At 46.6% G+C, this 19,332-nt stretch overlaps 1 protein-coding gene across 7 annotated transcripts in view; it reads right to left on the bottom strand.

Moving 5' to 3' along the window:
* Positions 1-19,332, bottom strand: part of ZNF536 (zinc finger protein 536) — a 419,891-nt gene that overhangs the window by 42,328 nt on the left and 358,231 nt on the right. Inside the window, exon 7 of one of the 7 annotated variants that reach the window (XM_032848410.1) lies at positions 15,736-15,775. The exons of the other annotated variants lie outside the window; for them this stretch is intronic. Coding sequence (XP_032704301.1) covers positions 15,762-15,775 — 14 coding nt within the window. The 3' untranslated portion in view covers positions 15,736-15,761. The remainder of the gene's footprint in view (positions 1-15,735; positions 15,776-19,332) is intronic. 7 annotated transcript variants of the gene reach the window in all.

The raw sequence follows: 19,332 nt of genomic DNA, 5'->3' as shown, positions 1-19,332 counted from the left end.
CTCGGGCATAGAGCTTGTTTTCTCAGTTTTCCCCATTATAGAGGATGTGTCGATGGATATCCTTACAGAAAAATATGTTCCCACATGTCAGATAATTTTCTTTGGGTTCCTAGAATTGGAATTGCTGAGTGGAAGGAAAGGTACATTTTGTAACTGTCCCATCCATATTTCTTCCTCGGTCTCCAGAAAGCTTGCACTCATTTGTGCCATCATCTTAACGGGACTCCATACTTCCAAGGATGGGTCTGGAGCCCATCACACTGGCTTTATCCTCTGCCTGACCCCACACTCCAAAGATTTCCTGGATGTTACTTTGTATCCACCGACATCACCCAAGAATAGGGGGTCACTGTTTGCTTCCACACACCCACACGAAGAAACTCTCATCAGAAGAAAGATTAAATTAAGAGAAACCATTGGGCCGACTCTTGGAAACCTAAGGTTGCCTAAGAAGATTCTAGAAGAGTAAAATAGGACAAAACAGAGCAGAAAAGATTTCCCTGACACTGAAATGATTTTTTTTCAACTTGCAAGTCCAAGCTTCATGCAATTTAAATTTTGCATTTGAGAGCATTGCTCGTCTCTTATCTTATTTAAATAGAAGACTTCCAAAATTCGAATCACTGAATCACCGGGTGGCCTGGGAGATGGTGCAGTTACTCCTCGGAACAGTGGGCTCACGTCTGGAGTGGGGCCTGGTATTTGGTCAACATTTGTACTAAATGAAGCAGGCACCCTGTGTGTGTGCACAGGGCTGCGGGCAAGCGTGCAGGAAGCAGAGATTTTGCGTGTGTGATAGATACAAACACGTGCACATAAATCTATTTATCTGCGGAAGGAACATCACCATTGTAGCCTCATCATTGAAACTCACACAGTCTGAAATATTTGCATGTGATTACCAGCCTCCACTGTCAATCATGACGGCACAAATCCAATACTCAGGCCATATGGCCTTGAAACTTTCAATCGATAGGAACCTTTTAAAGCTGAAGCTTCAAAAAGTTGTATCAAATATATATCCAATGAGAAGAAGGTTAATTGAATAATTGATTACTCAGTAACAATTAAGTGCTCTTCAGACATCTTTGGGAAATCTTGAAATATAATGGTGATAGATATTTATTAGTTTATCAGTTATTATTACATTATATATTTATTTTTAGGCCCAGAGTCAATTTCTTTCATTTATATATTTTAACATCAGACTCCCCGGGGTGAAATGATATATATTGTTACTACCACAAAACCAAGGAGTTAGAAAGACAGACAGAACTCTGTCTGATCCAGGGTTACCAACATTAAAACAGCTTCTTTGGGACAACTCTTAGGTCAAATAATCAAATAGTGCCTCTCACAAAGGTGTCTGCTCCAAAATGCAGTCCCTCTTGCAAGGGATGTTTGGGTGATGGTGTCAGTGTCATGTGGGTCTTCCTGCCACTTGGGTTCTCTTCAAGAGCACCCAGATCTTCAGGTCTCCACAGATAAAATGGCCAATGATCATATCTCTAATAAGCAGAGTGACCCTGTCCCGTTACCACCATTTGTTAGCAAATCTCTTAGATTTCTTATCTATGTCCTTTTCAAAGGAGATATATAGATGGAGCTCTATGACATCACTGATAATCTATCAAAGGGATCACCGTCCATGCATTGCGGGCACACGTGCAAGCGCGTGGGCGCGCACACACACACACACACACACACACAAACTCGGTACCAAATGGGGCTGGTAAAGTTAGATTTCCCTGACACTAAGGTCTCAAACATCTGTCACAGGCACACCTGAGACATGACTAAGCAGGCACCAGAAACTTAGACAGGAGTGAAAACTGTTTACAGAAGCACCGAAAACCCAGGCCGGATGTTATGCATTTGCTATATCTCTCTTTGTTTTCCTGTTCATTTACTCATTCAAGAAATATGTCCTGAACCTTCTCTATGGGCTGGGCACTGGGGTCCCCAAAAGGGACAAAGGAGTGAACAGGACAGAGAGGGTGACTGATGGCCAGAAATTCTCAGTTTGGTGGGAGAATCAGACAGAAAAAAAAAAATGAAGAAATCGAACACATATAATTTTTAATAACTGCTAAGAAGTAAGTAAAAGACCAAGGGAGGAAATACTAGAGTACTAAGCCTTTTTTTTAAAGATTTATTTATTTATTTATTTATTTATTTATTTGACAGAGATCACAAGTAGGCAGAGAAAGAGGAGGAAACAGGCTCCCTGCTGAGCAGAGAGCTTGATGCGGGGCTCAATCCCAGGACTCTGGGATCATGACCTGAGCTGAAGGCAGAGGCTTTAACCCACTGAGCCACCCAGGCGCCCCTACTAAGCCATTTTTGAGTGGATGGTCATAAGCTGCCTTTTTGAGAACAGGATATCTCTAGTGAGATCTAATGAATGATGCACGTGTGTGTGTGTGTGTGTGTGTGTGTGTGTGTGAGTGTGTGGTGACCAGAGACCTTATCAATTATTCCAGGCAGCGAGAACGGCAAATTCAAAGGCCCTGAGGTATCAAATTGCTGGCAGTGTTTAACCATCAGAGAGAAGGTCCATATGGTTGGAGCAGAGTCTGAGAGAGAAGTTCGTGGGTCAGGTAAGGACCTGATCACTCTGGGCTTTGTGGCCAAGGGAGCTTGGGGTTTAACTGAAAGGGGATGGGAAGCCATTGAAAGGCGTTAAGAGAATATATGGTCCTTTTTATAACTTTAGGAGCTCACTGTAGCTCAAGGGTATAAAGTGGTTTGGAGGAGATCCGGTAACATTGCCCAGGTATGAGATAACGGCCCCACAACAGAAAGGTGAAGATGGAAGGAAAGAAGGATTCTTGATTTATTTGGAGACAGACTTGGCAAGGTTCTGTGGTGGAGTGGAGGCAAGCTCTGGGGAAAGGGAGGGTCGAAGAGAACTCCTAGGCTGGACGTTGTGAAACATCCAAGGAGAGAACTCCAACAGAAACTTAGAAAAAGAATTCTAGAGGAGAGAAAGGGCTGCAGGTTTGTGTCTGAGAGACCCCTTCTCCCACCCCCCAACAAACACACACAGTATGGAATCTCTAGCTAAGGTTGAGATGTCCCAGGAGACAAGGAGCCAGGACTGAGTCCCAAGGAGCCCATGGAGGGCAGGCAGAGGAGGAGGACCAGCAAAATGGGCCAAGGAAGAGGAGCCCGTGAGGCAGAAAGAAGGCTCAGAGACAGTGGTCTCTCGGAAGCTGCGGAGACAGCCACTTTAGCCAGCGACCATCCCTCCCCACCTTGGACACTAATGCTTTCTCATGATATCCCTGTGACTTCGTTGCCTGCAGACTCTGGAGCTCTGTGAGGCAAGTTCCATTCTCCTACTCACCACGCAGACAAGAAGACTGAAGCTCGGGTAGGTTCAGTCACTCCCTGGATGTCGACTTCCAGATGGAACCTGGCTGGCACCATCCTGTGCCCTTGCCCACTCTGTCCTGTATGGGTTTTCTACTTTCCAGAACATGACCAGATTCTGGGGTCCAGTCTGCCAATGGAGATCAAGCCATGCTACTGGGTGACCCTATGACTGTGGCTTGGATACTTTCTTTCTGCCTCTTTTTTTTTTCTAAATTTATTTAAGATTTTATTTATTCACTTGAGAGAGAGAGCATAGAGGGCCAGGGAGAAGCAGGCTCCCCGCTGAGCCGGGAGCCCATGGCAAGGCTCCATCCCAGGACCTGAGCCAAAGGCAGATGCTTAACCAACGGAGCCACCCCGGGGCCCCTTTTTCTCTGGCCTCTTTAATGCAAGCATTGCCTTCATCTATATGATATCTCAGATGAAATATTGCCCCTGCTGGCTCTCACCGTGGAAGGGCCGACCCCAGACGAACTGTGAACCAACTCCAGGAGAAGGGGGCTTTGCAAAGCAGACAAACTCAGGGGCAAAAAAGCCTTCAGAGGAGGTTTTCCATTTCAGGTGACATGGGCCGCCCACCCCCTGAGCCTCTGCGGCACTTTCCCCATGCCCCTTCATGACGTGGGCATGCTTTGAGTTAGGGACGTCAGAATGAGCCCCTCCACCCCAGAAAGGGGCATCTAAGGACACTGACCCAGAAGCCCTGAATCATTTCTAGCGTGTCAGGGGTGAGCCTGGCTTTCTGTAGAGCCTCACAACAAGATGACAGTCATCGCTGTCCAGGGACCGACCGGGGAAGGCGGTGAGTGTCACAGACCAGAGAGCAGATGCATGGTCGCGTCCCTGCCGAGAGGGGAATGACACCCTCTGACCCTGGAGAGTGTGCTTCGAGGCGCTAACCTGACTTTTCCAGTTGCACACACAGAAGTATGGAGAGCCAGCGGTTCTGCAATTACCGCGCGCGGGGCGTCCAGAGACAGAGCCCAGCACATTCCCTGGGCTGGGCTGCCGCGGAGACTGCGCGCTATGCTCCAGCGAAGGGGCTAACCAAAAGCACGCTGGGCTTTTAATATTGTTTTAATGTGATTAAAAAACCCTAAATTAATTTATTTTCTTATGCTAGAAAGTAGTCCAGCACTGCTGTATTGCAATATTGTGCTAAGAAGAGCAGTCTGATAAAATTCATTAGAAAAGAATTAAATTCATCATATAAAACACAGTCATTTTATTTTAAGTAGCTCCTGATTCAGAAGACCAGGCAATCGTTCCTTGGAGGAAAAGCAAGGAAGAGCGGGAGAGGAACCCCAGGGTAGGTCTCCAGACGGCTGTGACTTGTTGCAGCTACAAGGACTCGCCTGTGTTTGGGGCCCTTCCGGGTGTTTTCAGACGTGGATGAAAGTGCAATTTTTCACAGATCAGAGAAAAAGACACCAAGAGCAAGAAGAAATCCCTGCTACCTGCCTGTCTTGGATAAAGCTATAAAACGCTGTCACACCCTCCCCATCATTCAAGACCCAGCTCCATCCCACCCTCCTCCCAACCCTTGCTCCCTTTCTGCCATTTATTTTGACTTTATCATTCACCGTCTCAGGTAGCGACATGATTTATATGCTTTGGTCTCATTTCCACAAGTAGCCTGGGATCTCCTTTGGGGTGAAGGCTGATTTCACACTTAGCTCCTCTAGCAACTCACCACTCCGAGGCTGCCAGGCCCCCCCCCCACCCCCATCAGGGCGCCCAGCCCCTGGCATGGTGTCTCTCTTGCACGTGGCTACCTTTGGGGGCCATGTGCTTTGTGGGCAATGTGACATAGACTCCCTTGTCCCTCTGCATAGACGGGAAGGAGCAGAACCCTGCAAGAAGTCTTAAAGTGAGCAGGAACCTCTTGCGGCCTATTCTGGTGCCTCCTGTCACTGAGCACTCCGAAATCCAACCACCTAGGACCTGTTAAATGACAGTTTCACTCCATTTGCTAAAAGGAAGGAAAGGGGGAGATTTTAAGCAAAATGAAATGTATTTAATCAGCAACAGAGTGCTGACAGCTGCCCGTCTGAGTGTCCCATGGGAGTCCCTCTGAGCCCCTGATGGTACCTTCTGCTTCTGACTTCTCGGTGGTCCCAAGCTCCGCCGGAGGAGGGGATCTGGGCCCTCGAGCTGCCCCTCCCTCGTTCACTGTGCAGAATGATCGCTGGAGGAGTCTGGTGGCAGGAAGACCCTGCCTCTAACCAGCATTCGACCGTCAAACGTTCCTGAGATTTTATCCCTGGGTTCTGCTGAAGGATGGAAACGTTGAAGCTTGTGTAGGGTGTGCACCGCTGAAGGGCGTCAGAGCATCTGCCGGAACCTCAGCCGGGTCTGCCTGCCCGGAGGCGGGCTCCCCAGGCGGCCGAGCCAGGTTGCGGAATTGCTCAGAACGCCGGCTGCTGGTCCTCACATGAGGGCCGAGCCTCCATCCACACAGCAAGGGCACCGTGACCGGGTAACAGGGATGATCTCGGTCAGAGGGGTGGGAAGCAGGGATGGCCACTGTCAAGGCAAACAGAAGATCCCTTTGCTTTCTCCTTCATTACAGCAACCCGTGGCAGTCCCGGAAAATCCTTTGGAGGCAAGGATGCCGTATTTTTTATCTTGAGCAACCACAAATGTTGACTTTGGCTGTATTTTTTATTTTTTATTTTATTTTTTTTTTAATTTTTTTTTTTTTCCATGTCAAACTCCAGCATGGCCCTTGGTTTCCAGGAGTGTCTGAGGATCCGTGAAGGTAGAGGGGAGTGAAGGAGACCAGTCAGGGCAAACAGTCACGTGTCGGTTTCTTCTAAGCACAAATGAACATTTCAGATTTTGCCATAAGCCTCCCAAACTGCCCACCTAGGAACTGGAGGAGTGTCATGCCCAAAGCCATGAACGTCGGCCACCCCCAGGGGAAGGATGGGCTCCCTGCCCTCTGGACCCCACCACGCAGCCCAGACACCACCCTTGGCTCCCACCTCTGCCAGGGAGCCCTCTCCACACGCCCACTCGTTTTGAACTTGGCTTGGCCAGAGGGAGGGAGGTTCTCGAGATATTTAATTAGCTGAGAATTTCACACTCTCCGGTGGCTTGCTTGGGAGAATGGCAGAGCTACCGGATGACTCCTGAAACAAACAGCAAGGATGCCGTTGCCTGAGGGCAGAGCCAGAGCCCTGGGGAGGAGTTTGGGCTCTGATGTGGGCAGATGCTCTCAGGTCCTGGAAACACCGGCCTCCGCCCCTGCGGCCTCCTCCTGCTAGCCAGGGCCCAGGGCTTCCTGCCTGCTTGTAAAATGCAGAGTATGGAGCCTTGCAGCCTGGGCGGAAGCCCTAGGGGTGGGGAGGTCCTTGAAGAAATGCAGAGCCAGGTGCCCCTAAAGACAGTGGCCCCCTCCAGCTCTGTCACTTGCCCAGGATACTCCCCTTTTTCCAGAGAACCTGAAAACCTGTATTTGTAAGTGAAAATCTCACAGTTTTAGAATGCTTGCAACTGATTGAAGATCAAAGTGTAAATATCACACACGCCAAAGGAAACATGTGTGTGAGCTGGGTGCAGCCCCGGGCCACCTTGTATGTCCTGTTATCCTGCTTGGGCTGCTTGGAGGGCCTCAGCTCCCACTCCCACTCCTCTCATCAGCTTTGCTCGCCCTGAGGAGATGAACAGGGAGGAGAAGGTGGACAGAAGCCCAGGGTCAGCATGTGGTCCGAGGGCTAGTGCAATTAGCATCAGCCGGGGGTGGATGAGAAGGGCAGAATCTCACACCTTCCCAGACTTTCCAAGTCAGAACCCGCATTATCACGAGATCCGTGGTGATTTGCTTGCCCACTAGACTTGGAGAAGCACCTATCTAGGGCTGAGTAAGAGAACTGGGTAGAGAGCACGGAAAGCCTTTCCCTTCTCCAGAAGATGCAGATACCCAGACACAACACCCTCCACCTCTACCCTTGCCGGACTAGAAATAGTCACACGGTCCCGGAGGAGAGGCTGTCCCACACAGGGAGCCAGAAGCGGGATTCCAGAACCCCCGTCCGCCTTCCACCACTGCAGGACCCTTTCCGCCCAGGGAGAGCTGCCCACACCCCAGACAGACGCAGGTCCAGCGGCCAGAATGATGCCACTTGGCTCAAATCACAAGGACCGGGATCGTGGGATAATTCTCTTTGGAAATCAGCCTTTCTTAAAACAAGAAGTTTCGTGGTACTGGCTCCAGACCCTGGAAGGGGCAGAGAGCACAGTAGAGGGGAAAGGTTGCTGATGAATATTACGTAACAATCAGGCTCTTCTGCCCCTTAGAATAGCACCTCTCGGGGGGCCTGGGTGGCTCTGTCGGTTAAGCAACAGACTCTTGGTTTCAGCTCAGGTCGTGATCTCAGGATCATGAGAAGGAACCCTGTGTCAGGCTCCGTGCTCAGCAGGGAGTCTGCTTCAGAGTCTCCCTCTCCCTCTGCCCCTCCCCCACCCCCAACAAATAAATAAACAAATAAATCTTAAAAAAAAACAAGAAAAAGAAAAGCACTTCTTAGCATCCACGGGGCTTCTGGTGACTGTAGGGAAGTGTACGTTTCTGCTACGGTTTTGCTTCTCCGACTCTCCCCAAATCCCCAGGCCTTGTCAGCAGAGACACAACTATCGATAATTACAGAATACACAGCTTTGGGGGCATTTCCCTTCCATTCACGACATTTACTGGTGTCAGTCTGAGCATAAATACAATTAGATTTGAGAGTTCTATTACAAAAGCCAATAAAGTGGGCCTCAGTAGAGATTCTAAAATTACTTAACTTTTCTTTAGAAAAATATTAAAACAGTATTATCACATCAATGAGAAGAAAAGACAGGAAGATAATAAAGTTATGTTAAACCTCCCTGTATTTACTCATGTGTGAAACAGTTATGTCTGGTCACATAATTGCAATGGTTCTGAGAAATATTTCATATTTTATAATGAACATTAAAAGAGTTTGTGGATCATTACTTTATATGAGTTCCAAAGTTATTACATAAAACCCAATAGGAATGGTTATAAATTATCGGATCCTCCGGCCTGGCCTTGGTAAACATAACATGAAAGACTGAGACATTTCAGCAGACAAGATTCATGAGAAGAGGTAAAATTCTCCCTGCATTTTAAGGGGGGAGAGCAGACTAAAGTACTTGTTACCAGTGCTTCCCAGTTTTGTTTCTGTTTCAAAGAAATTCTATTGAACCACTAGCTTAAGCCACACACACACACACAAAGCTTCCGTTAGCACAAAAGAGAACTCACTTTCAGACACTGCCCTCATCTTCCCATCTCTTATCACCCTAACTGTGGCCCTAAGGTCACAGCGAAATTCATGAACTTTTCAGCAAAGCATGGGTTTAAAATACTGTACTTACCAGTCTAGTATGATCACCAACAATTATCTGCTTTCAAAAGGAGATCCTCTCTTTGAAATCTGAAAATACAACCTCTGCAGAAACTGAGGAGTTGATAATATTCTGAATATATATATGCATGTATATGTGTGTATATATATATATATATATATGTATGTATGTATACACACACATATATAGGTCTGCAGAATAAGTGGGCAGGCAGCATTTTAATTAAAAGCAGTCATTTGTGAATCGCAGTTAAGGGTAAAATGGGTGCTATTTTATTTTCTTGTGCTTATCCTTTTTTTTTTTTTTTTTTACATCAGAACATCCTATTTTGTTTAGAAATTACACCTGCCACTTCATTTGCTCCCAGCTTCTGCTTGGTGAGGGTTGAGCATCAGGGTAATAGCAGCTGTGGGAACAAAGTTAAGGCCAGAGAGTGGAATCCAACCCTCCTGTCCACATCCAAGAAACACGTTAAAAAGCGGTCCCCTGGAGATGCTGAAAAGTGCAGAGCTCCCCTAAGAAACACAGCTGGCAAAGTTCCATATCCAGCTACAAGAAATGCCAGCGCCTCTCTCCCTCCCCTGGGGCCTGAGCATCACTGCCCTGGATGCTGGAGGAGGGAAGGAGAAAGGATGGGGGTCTTCCAGGAGTCCTGCCCCCGACCCTCACGAGGGTCTTGTACCTGCCAGCTCCCCACCTTGCCCGGGGCTGTCCCCTTTATAGGGAGCAGCTGTTGGGGAGGCTTTCTCGGCAAACAGATGTCTTTTGGAGAATTTAAAGCTCTGAGTTGGAGGCCAGATTCTGACTGTACTTTGAATTATGTCTGCCTTGATCATTATGCAGTCATTCACATATATTTTAGACATCAATATTGTCTTAAAATATTCCCGAGTTCTCAATGCTATTTATGTGCTTCGATTCTTTGCTTTGCTTCTGCTCTGTCCGTATGCTCCAGCTTCCCAGAGTCAGAGTGCCTACACATCATCTTAATAAATATTTTTATTAGGGAGGGGCTTGCTGTTTTATCTTAAATAATTTCTCTCTGAATTGAGCAGAGACCAACATTCCTGAGAAGTGTACCAACCTTCGCAACCTGTTTGAAGGGAGACGTCACCAGTTTGGGGATTATTTAAGATGAAACAATGTCATGTTTTGCCTCATTCCATAGACAGCAAGTTTTACTAAACGACAAAAGAGTATAAAGATGTCAATTTACAATGTAGGCGGCGGGGGCGGGGGGGCGACTCTCCCTTCTTCATTACAAAAATGATACTTTTGGTAATATCTGAGATTTTGGTAAAATGTGACTCCGCAGGTGAAAAAAAAACTCAGAGTGTGAAAAAATAAAAATAAAAGAAGGATATTTTCAGGACTTAAAGAGGAGTGTGGAGAGGTTGGAAATCGTGCAGACCTTCCAGCCCATTTAGTACTGGACCACATCTAAGTGCATCTTCACGGGACCCTCAGAACCTAAAGTCGTAAGCCCAGCCTGGCCAGTTAGATTCAGGGACTGTGTGCTCACTTGAAAACGGGGTCAGGGCTCGACTCCCTAAAACTAACCTATTGATCATCCTGTCCTTGTCAGCGGATCATCCCTCGGAAGCGTTGTTTGCGATCACCTCTAGGTGGTGCTAACACTGCGTAGCTTCCGCTTTTCTGCACAATGAAAACATTAATTTGCTATGAGATAATTTTTGACGTAAATGTAAAATGGTGCCCATTCGAACTCAATAATGAAGCATGGAGCATTTCTGCAGCTCCTAATTTGACTAGTTAAATGACTCCATTACGTGTCTAACAGACAGAAGCAAATAATTTCTGGTCAGTTGATGTTCACTTATCCGTATCATTTTGCCCTGAAAATAAAGTCTCTAATCTACAATTCCTTTGTCTTAGTTTTTTTTTTTTTTTTTTTTTTTTTGCTTAAGATTATTAAAGCAAATATACTTAAATAATTCTGATTAAACCAGTTCCAACTAACAATGAAAACGTCAGAGGACACGGCACATCAAGTGTCAGTAACAGGGTACACAGACAACCGGACGGTCCCTCCCGAAGGACTCCAACCTTTGCCCCCGTCCCCTGGTCTGGGGGGGTTGAGGATGGGTTTGAGGCTTTAAAAGAACAAGTGTCCACCTTTCCAGTCCATTGTCTCTCTGTGGCCAAAAGGAGGCTGCTGTCCGTTCTCTTCCCTCTTTTTACTTTGCCATGTAACTTTGAGGATGTTTGGGAAATTTTCAACAGGATGCATCCCACTATAGCAAAAAAAAAGGCTGCTTTAATAAATATCGAGTGATGAATAATTTTGCCCAAAGGGGAAAAAATGGTTAATATTGAATCTTAATGTTCCTCATCTAAATGCTTTTTTCTTCCTGCTAAAAACAAGTTCAGAATTAAAGCGTATCGGTTTACACATACTGCATGCACATTAGTGAGACACAGCTGTGTATGTCCCCCTCTTAAGAGCCATATGATTAAGTTATGGGATATCATATAATCCAAACTCCTTTTCTATTGGTCACCTTTCACAGACAAAAGCTTTTTAGTTTTAGGTCTATTAAATGACAGAATGTCCGATTCTGTGAATGCGCAAGTAATTATTATGGAGCACCTGTGTCTCTTATTTTCGCTTAGAAAGTCCATCTACAAATTGCTTTTGGAACGGCACTGGGAGGCTGACACAGGACTGCTCTCCCCGTCTGGGGCCACTCTCTATGGCTCAGTGAGGTGGGTCAAGATTCTGGGTTCTGGGTCCTGGGTCTCCAGGTCCCGATGCAGATCCTCTAAGATGACGATCCCAGGTCATCCCATCTCATAAACCCGAGGCAAAGCGCCTGGCCTCTTTCCACGGAAAAACAGCAACCGGGAGTGGAAAAAAAAAAAAAAAGACCCTAAAGTTCGCAGGGGGCCCTGCCCATCTACTTTTTGTTGCTGTTCCTACACCGTATCAGCAACCAGTTCATGAGGCGCAGCTGGTTTTTTTTTGAAGCCAACATTTGAGCCAGTTTAAAAGATCTTCATTTTTCCCCAAAGTAACATGCTCTTTGACTCAATTAAATGCAGTTTTTAAAAACTGGAGTTCGTGCAGTGTGTGTATAGACCGCTTTTATTAAGCTTCTGGATTTCCAAATCCCTCCGAGTGTGCAAATTGTAGTCATCTGCATCACCAGGGACACAGCCGTGTGCCTTTGGACGTGCAACAATGTCCGAAGGGCTATTTATGACTCATACCTAGTCTGGGGAGATATTTGACGGCTGCTGGTTCTGCAACAGAGAGAAGCAGCCCTCCCACCCAAGGCTCGCCCTGGAGGGGCCGGACCTCACACCTCTGTTTCCCCAGCCCAGCAGGTCCTTGATAGCCATCAGCACCGGGCTCTTTGGTGTTATGTAGGTCGGGCGGCCCGTGGGTTTACAGGAAGGATTTGGCCTTTTGATTTGGTGTAGAATTTACAACCCGAGAGCGATGTTGCAGTGAGCGGATCTGGGTTGCTTGTGCTGGAAAAGGAAACGAGGTCAAGCTAGGAGAGAATAGCACATCTAAAGAGGCTTCCGCGGGTCCTCAGCTCAGGGACGCGAAACCCCTCGCTGTGGCCATCGCTTTGACTGGGGCACCTGCCAGGAGGCACAGACCACAGCCCCTTCCAAGGAGCGGCACTCTAATCTATGTCCTGGGAACAGAGGTGGAAAAGGAAGCCAGTGCGGTGAGGACGGGTCCACAGTGCACCTGAAGGCAAGAGGGCCACAGAACGCACGTCGGGCCAGCAGGTATGTGGGACCCAACAACACCGCTTAGCAAGCAAGGAAAGGGGAGCTGCGGGGCTGCAGCTTACTTCAGAGGAAAGATTTCCAAGACGGCACGTGGGAAACCTTACAACTCTGTAAAAACCACCGGGGGAGCAAGGTTCCTCTAGCGCAGGTCGTCAGGGGTCCCTGGGACTAAACGCTTCCCCCAGAACAGCTGAGGGCATCAAAACCAGTTTAACGACCCAAGGGTCGTCACTCCCAGCTCCAAATTAAAAGTCAGAGATACTCTCAGCCCTCGGGAAAGGAAATGCCCACTTCTGAACTGGGGGGTCCGGGAGGTGGTGTGGAAACGGAATGCGTGATGCCTTTCCTGGGACCGTAACCAGGCACAAAGCAGTTTCTGGAAACAAGGGGTGACAATTGCTAAGGAAAATGGAAAATAGAGGCTTCATCTTCTTGTCCATAAAGGGAAGGCGAGAGCAGATGCCAGCAGCAGACAAGCATTTCCCAAGGAGAGGAAAATATTTCCGAAGGAAATCAGCATCACAGCAGAACAGGTGAGAAAGAAATTAGAGAGTCTGAAGACGGCTAACTCCGGGACCAGATGGGAACCATCTTAGGATTCGCGGGAGAGGAGGCAAGGAAACAGGGGAACGATTAGCAAATACCTTTTAAAAATATCCCGGGAAAGAGGAGGAGCACCAGTGGACGAGAGCCCTTATGCAACACCTATATTTAATAACGACTCCGAGGGAGATCGAGGAAATTAAACACCAGTAAGGTTGACTAGAGCAGTGGGGAAGATATTGGAAACACTAATCAGGGACAAAATAGGGAAAGTTATGATTTAATTAAAGATATTCAGCATGGATTCACAAAAGGGAGATCATACGTAACAAAACTAATAGAATATTTTGAAAAAGTAACAAAAAGGAATTGAAGAGGGAAACCAGGGGTATAATTTACTGGGACTTTAAGAAAGCTTTTGAGGCGCTGCCTCACAAAAGACTAATCTCCAGCGGTGGGGAGTTTGGGTCTGAGTGTGGTGGGGGTGGAGAATGAATGAAGAATTGTCTGGACTGAGGGTACTTGTGAGCATTACCATGAAGAGATTAGGATAAAGGGAGGAAACGGACTGCTGGAATTTCCCGAGATCTGAATTTTTTTAATTAATTTTTTAAACATAGCGCATCAGTAGCCTTGCTTAGGAAATGTGCCCGTACGTGATGAATTTCTCCTGTAGGCATAATATTGGAAGGCAGGTGCCAGTTAATGCTACAAGGACAATAGCTTTGGGAAGGATTTGTTGAAATTTGATGAATACATGACTGTTCCCAGTATACAATGAGACCATTTGTGGCCAACAAGGGGGCATAGGCACTAATTGCCGTATGAATCATGAACACAAATAAAGAGGGAGCATATGAATATAAGGGGCCACGGCTCTATGATCCGAACAGGGCTTCAGCTGTACCCACCGACGGGTACGGTCTTGCCTTCACACGCGCACACGGACCCCACTGCACGTCCACATGTGACATAGCAACGCTCTCAAACATGCCCCAGTGCCTTGCAAAGATGCACACGTCTGGGAGGGACACACTCCATGCACCTTGATGCCCACAGAAGGAAGTGTATACATGCACAGTCATGAACGTGCTCGTGCCCACCCCAAGACGGCTCTGCGGCGTACAGGAGGAGCATGACAAATACCAAGGGAAAAACGTACTGTTTTCCACAGGGAAATATTGGGAGGCAAATTCGGGGGGAAGGGCCCCCTTAGTCACATTACAGTAATAATAGATGCCACGGGAATAAAAGAGGAGGCAGAGGGGCAGAGAAACCACGAGGCACAAAAAGACCTTTGTTACTACAAGCCAAACCAGATCTGAATACCTTCTCTGAAAAAATAGCAAAGGACACAGTACTCGGGGACAATAATGGCAGAACTCCCCACAGGGGCCCAAGTCTTATCCTCAGGGACAGGAGCCTGCAGAGGATGCGGACCCCATCTGGGGAACTGCTGCCCGGAGGCGCTGATCTGGAGCCGACCTCCGGAAGAGCCAGGCTGGGAAAGGCACAGGACGCTCTCCAGACATGCCATCCCAGCATTTGCCAAACACACGCTTCTTCATTCTTGGGAACACAGGGTGATGTTCAGGGTCAGAGCAATAACCGGAAGGGTGGTCACCGCCATCTAAGAGGGACGTAACCACCGGGGGACAGCGTAACCATCTCCTCTCTCCTTATGAAGTTGTACAAGCCAAGGAAGAAGATGGAGCTAGATGAATTTGACCCTCATTTACCTTTTTCACCATTTATTAATATGAAAATGTGACTCACATAGTGTCCACATCAAAAAGGTTGTTTAGGGTGGAAAGTTGCAAAATAAAGGATGCATGTCCTCCTCATTAATAGTAACAGAAATGGTCATCTCCTGCAGTGCAAAGGACAGAGCACTCATTCAAGATGAGATAGTAAAAGAAACCCATCTTTGTAATTTCGCCCATGGAGGTGTCCATGTTTTAACTCCAATAGTAACAATGAATACTCAGAGATTGTAAAATAGAAATGAAAGACTGAAAGCATTTTTTTTTTTTTAAAGGAAGATAGCAGAAAGCAACCTGTCTTGTTTTGACATCAGAGTCCTTCCTCCTATGTGTCCCAGAGATGACGGACATAGATAAGCACTTTTTGTCTGGATAAAATTAAAATAACAGGATTCACTTAGTACCTGTGGCTGTATTGACATTTTATGATCTTGCTTTTGCAACTGTATGATGACTTTTACCATGCTTGTGTGTCTTAAGGAAAAACTCAAGTAACAGAGACCAAAAAACCCCCACTTGCCTCTAAATTGGGTTCATTCCTTATTTTCCTCCCGGTTTTTCATGCAAAGCAAATATGGGGATTTCTGCTTTGTCCTCTAAAGCAAGAAAATATTTCTTACCTCCTGGTATCTAGTCAAACACTGTGTAAGGCAGCGTCTGTGGGGTCCCAACCCTCATGGGGAGCAAAGGGTTAACTGGAGGAGGTTTAAGCTCTTTCAATGCCACCATCCAGCCAAGACCCTCTAAATGGACATGCACTCTAAGAAAAGACTGGCCTCCAGCCTCCCCCTTCCACACAACCTGCCCCCCGCCCCCCCCAAATTTTGTATTTGCCCCTAACAGACCCCCCCCCCGGGGGAGAATAGAATGTGTTTTTGAAGGAAAACAAAGAGTTAAAAAGTACCTGTCAGGAATGTCTCTTGAAATCAGTCATTGAGAATCATCTGTCAGTAAGACAAAATTAATTACTACATGTAAAATGAAGAAATCAATGTAAATTAAACACTGTATAAATGGTATAAAAGTTTAGGACACCTTGATTGTTAACTAATTACTGATACACATGTGAATTTTCAACAAGACCTAGCAGGAACGTGGCTCGTGGGACTCCTTCCAAATCTTCCCAAAGTCAAGTTGGGGTCCTGGGGTGCTTCTATCATTTCCACCTCCAGTGAAGTCTGGAGTTTGGAGAAACACCCGCCACCCCCCACCCCCAGCAAATACAGTAACTTGCAAAGTTCAGTGAATGTTAGCATTTCTCGGCATCCGAGGCTGCTGGGAAGGACACAGCCTCAGTTCAAAAGTTAGACACATGACCTCAGCAATGAGAAGAAGCGCCCCCAGCCACAGGCTCTCTAAGAACTTGGGAAATCACCATGCGGCCCATTGCAAATATTAATTTATGCAAAGCCAGTTTTATTTGTGAAATGAAGTCAGTCATTATAAATACTTTGAATGTGGTCGGGATTTGAGATGTGACTTCCATGCTATGTTGGATTTCTAAGGTCCTGCTTAGGGGCTTCTTGGTGGAGGCAGGGAAGAGTAGGAGAAAACCCCAAAGCGGGGCTATTGTAAATCCCACACCTCAGTCGTGCCCCTCTAGGAAATGGGCTGACCGCCCTTCTCCCCACCCCTTTCTCTCTGGAACCCTGGCAAAGAGACCCAGTCTACTGAAACTCTATTCACCATGGAAGGACTCAAAGAAGGCACTTGCCACCAGTTGCCTCGCCCTCAGACAAAACACTTTGTACCACCTCCTTGAACCCCATATGAGTGCACTGCAGCCCAGATTCTCCCCTCTTTGGGTGTATTCTAATCTGATGCTGGAGCTGGAGAAGCCCCTTCAGACACTTAACCAAAAGCAAGGTTTCCTTCTGAAAGTTCGCCTCCCTCGGCATGACCCCTGTTCTCCCCTCTTTCCCTGGCCTTTCATCCCCTCTCTCATCTCTGACCTTTTACCTGCCAACCCCCTGACACCTGCCAGTCTCCTCTGAAGCCTGTGAGGCATTTGCTCCTCCACCTGCTGGTCCTGGGAGGGATCCCATCCCCCAGACCCAGCCATCAGCCCTCCGGGGAGGATCCAACAAGAGAACGTTCTCCCGCCACACCCCGCAAGTCCCACGGCTGAAATGGACCCCAAGTGTCCTCCAAAGTGTACTTTGCAAAAACCTATACACAAAAATTAAAAAAAAAATTTACACTATACAATTTGTAAAATTAGGGAGCTGGAGATGACTTAGGAAAGGACGATTTGCATTGCAAACGAACTTTCTGATTTATAGAGTCACCACGGGGTTCCTTACATGAGTCAATCTAAAATAGGATTCAGCTCTCAGTGCATCGAAAATAGAATTCAGTTGCCAAAATTCAACACACACACACCCTATCGGGAACAGACCCTTTAGTAATAATCACTGCTAAGAGTGAGGTACTCCAGCAAACTTTATTTCCCTCTCTCCTCCAAAGGCTTTCCTCCAAATGTATCATTACTCCCATTATCTTGGCCCTCCTTTGGCTTAGTAATGTGATCCGTAGCTCTTGTCAGTCGGGGTCCTTTTCCACCCACGGCTAGGGGCTCTCTGGGGGCTGGCCACCTTCATGGAGCTGTTGGGTCTCAGCCAGCAGAAGCCTCCCAACTGTGATCTTGCACTGTGTTTGATATTTGGTAAGAAGCAACTACCCGGCTGAGGAGCAAATTCAACGCTCAAAATTAAGGTAAGGAGCAAATAAATATTCTATTATTCGATCCAGTCATTCCAGGTCAGGTCATCTGCCCCAGAGAAATAATGTTAAGTGTCGGGGGCACATAGGAATGAAAGGGACTACCACTATGTTCAAAGACATTCCCTGCTTTATATTTGTCATAATAAAAAACTGGAAGCCACCTAAATATTCAACAATAGGAGAAATAATTTTAAAATCCCAAATAAGATTTTTTATGAAAGTCATAAATGTGTGCTTTTAAAGAGTTTTAATAATAAGAGAAAATTTGCATATTACATGTATCTTACATGCAAGGTCATGTGCACAGTAGGATTACAATTAGGTAAAAGAAAAACACGGGAAGAAACCCAAAAGAAACGAATCCAAACTGTGGCAGTCTTCACAGAGTGAAAAATGGCTGAAGGTTTTTCGCCTACTTTTTGATAATTGGAAAAAAAAAAAAAAAAAGAAGTAAAAGTTGCTTTGACATTAAGAAAACCCAAGTTGATTTCTTTTTTTAAAGAGGGAAAACATACGGTGCCAAAAGCAGCAAATTAAAAGTAAGCTTCCATTCACTTTATTTATCATTAGGAAGTAAAATTTCTGTTAATGCCAAAGATGTTAGCTCCCCGAGGCCACAAAATTCTTTATTTAAATATTTTATCCTCACAATATCATAAGACCTCAAACGTGGGCAGGTCCGGTCTGCCGGCATGGAGATAGCTAACCGAGAGTGAAGCTAGTTGAAGAACTGCGCGCCTGTGGGAACGTGTTGGGCACCCCAGGGTCGTAAGGTTCCTCTAACGCTGCTTCTATGTCCCTCAGAGGGTCTTGGTATCTAATGTGCACAGGTACACAACATGCCCTCAACAGCCAATGACGTCATCTCCCACCCACCACGGGGCCCAGCCCCAGGTCTGGTATAACATGTTATCTCATCCGATGCTGGATGAGAACTGAACATCCTGAGAACATGTGTCCTGCTTTCCGTGAACCCCTAGGCTTGTGCAAGATCACAACCACTTCTGCCATTTCCCCATGCTCCCACGTGGAGGGCCGGCACAGAGAGGGGTTTCAGGAGGCATGGAGATCAACAGCCTCCCTGCTATGCAGTTGGGAAGCTCTTGGGTAGAGAACAAAGAGACTAGGATTGGAATAAACTCATAATGCCTCAATTTGCCAATCCTTAGAATTGGGGGAAAAAATAAGCTTATTCCTCAGGGATTTGGGTGTGCTAAACCAGAGGAAAAGAAATAAGTCTTCTTTTAAGGGCTGAAACAGTGCTGATTGCCAAACAGGGGGAAAAAAAAAATCTGGTTTCAGTTAATTAAGAAGATGTTAGTTTACTTGCACTTCTGGCTATGGCAAAAAGGCGTGTATCCAATCCACCATCCCGTGGAGAACAAATAAGAAAAACAGCAACAGAAAAGTCTCTGTGCAGGGTATGTGTGTGTGTGTAAATTATTTTAAGGGAGAAGAGTGTTATCAAAGAGGCCAGGATTGAGGGGCCTGGATAATAAGGAGAGAAGGTCCTGATGAGTTGGCTGGGTTTGGGCGTTGCTTGTCCCACCGAGGCAGCCAAGAACTCCCGAGTGACTGTTGAGACGTGGAGAAGAGAAGTCGAGCTTTCCAGAGTCCAAGGGGCCAGGGCCCTTGGAATCTAGGGCCTGGCAAGGTACAAGGTCCCTGGCAAATACTCCATACTTTCATTTCAACAATGATCTCTGTCGGCACACACTTAGAAATAAGAAGAGAGAGAAAAAGAAATCCTTGAAATCTGCTCGGGTTCTGATTGGCT

Source organism: Lontra canadensis, unplaced genomic scaffold, assembly GCF_010015895.1.
Source record: "Lontra canadensis isolate GAN:19392208 unplaced genomic scaffold, GSC_riverotter_1.0 scaffold202, whole genome shotgun sequence".
Classification (NCBI taxonomy): Eukaryota; Metazoa; Chordata; class Mammalia; order Carnivora; family Mustelidae; genus Lontra; species Lontra canadensis.
Note: the sequence above shows the minus strand (reverse complement) of the source record. Positions and strands in the feature narration are given on the sequence as shown.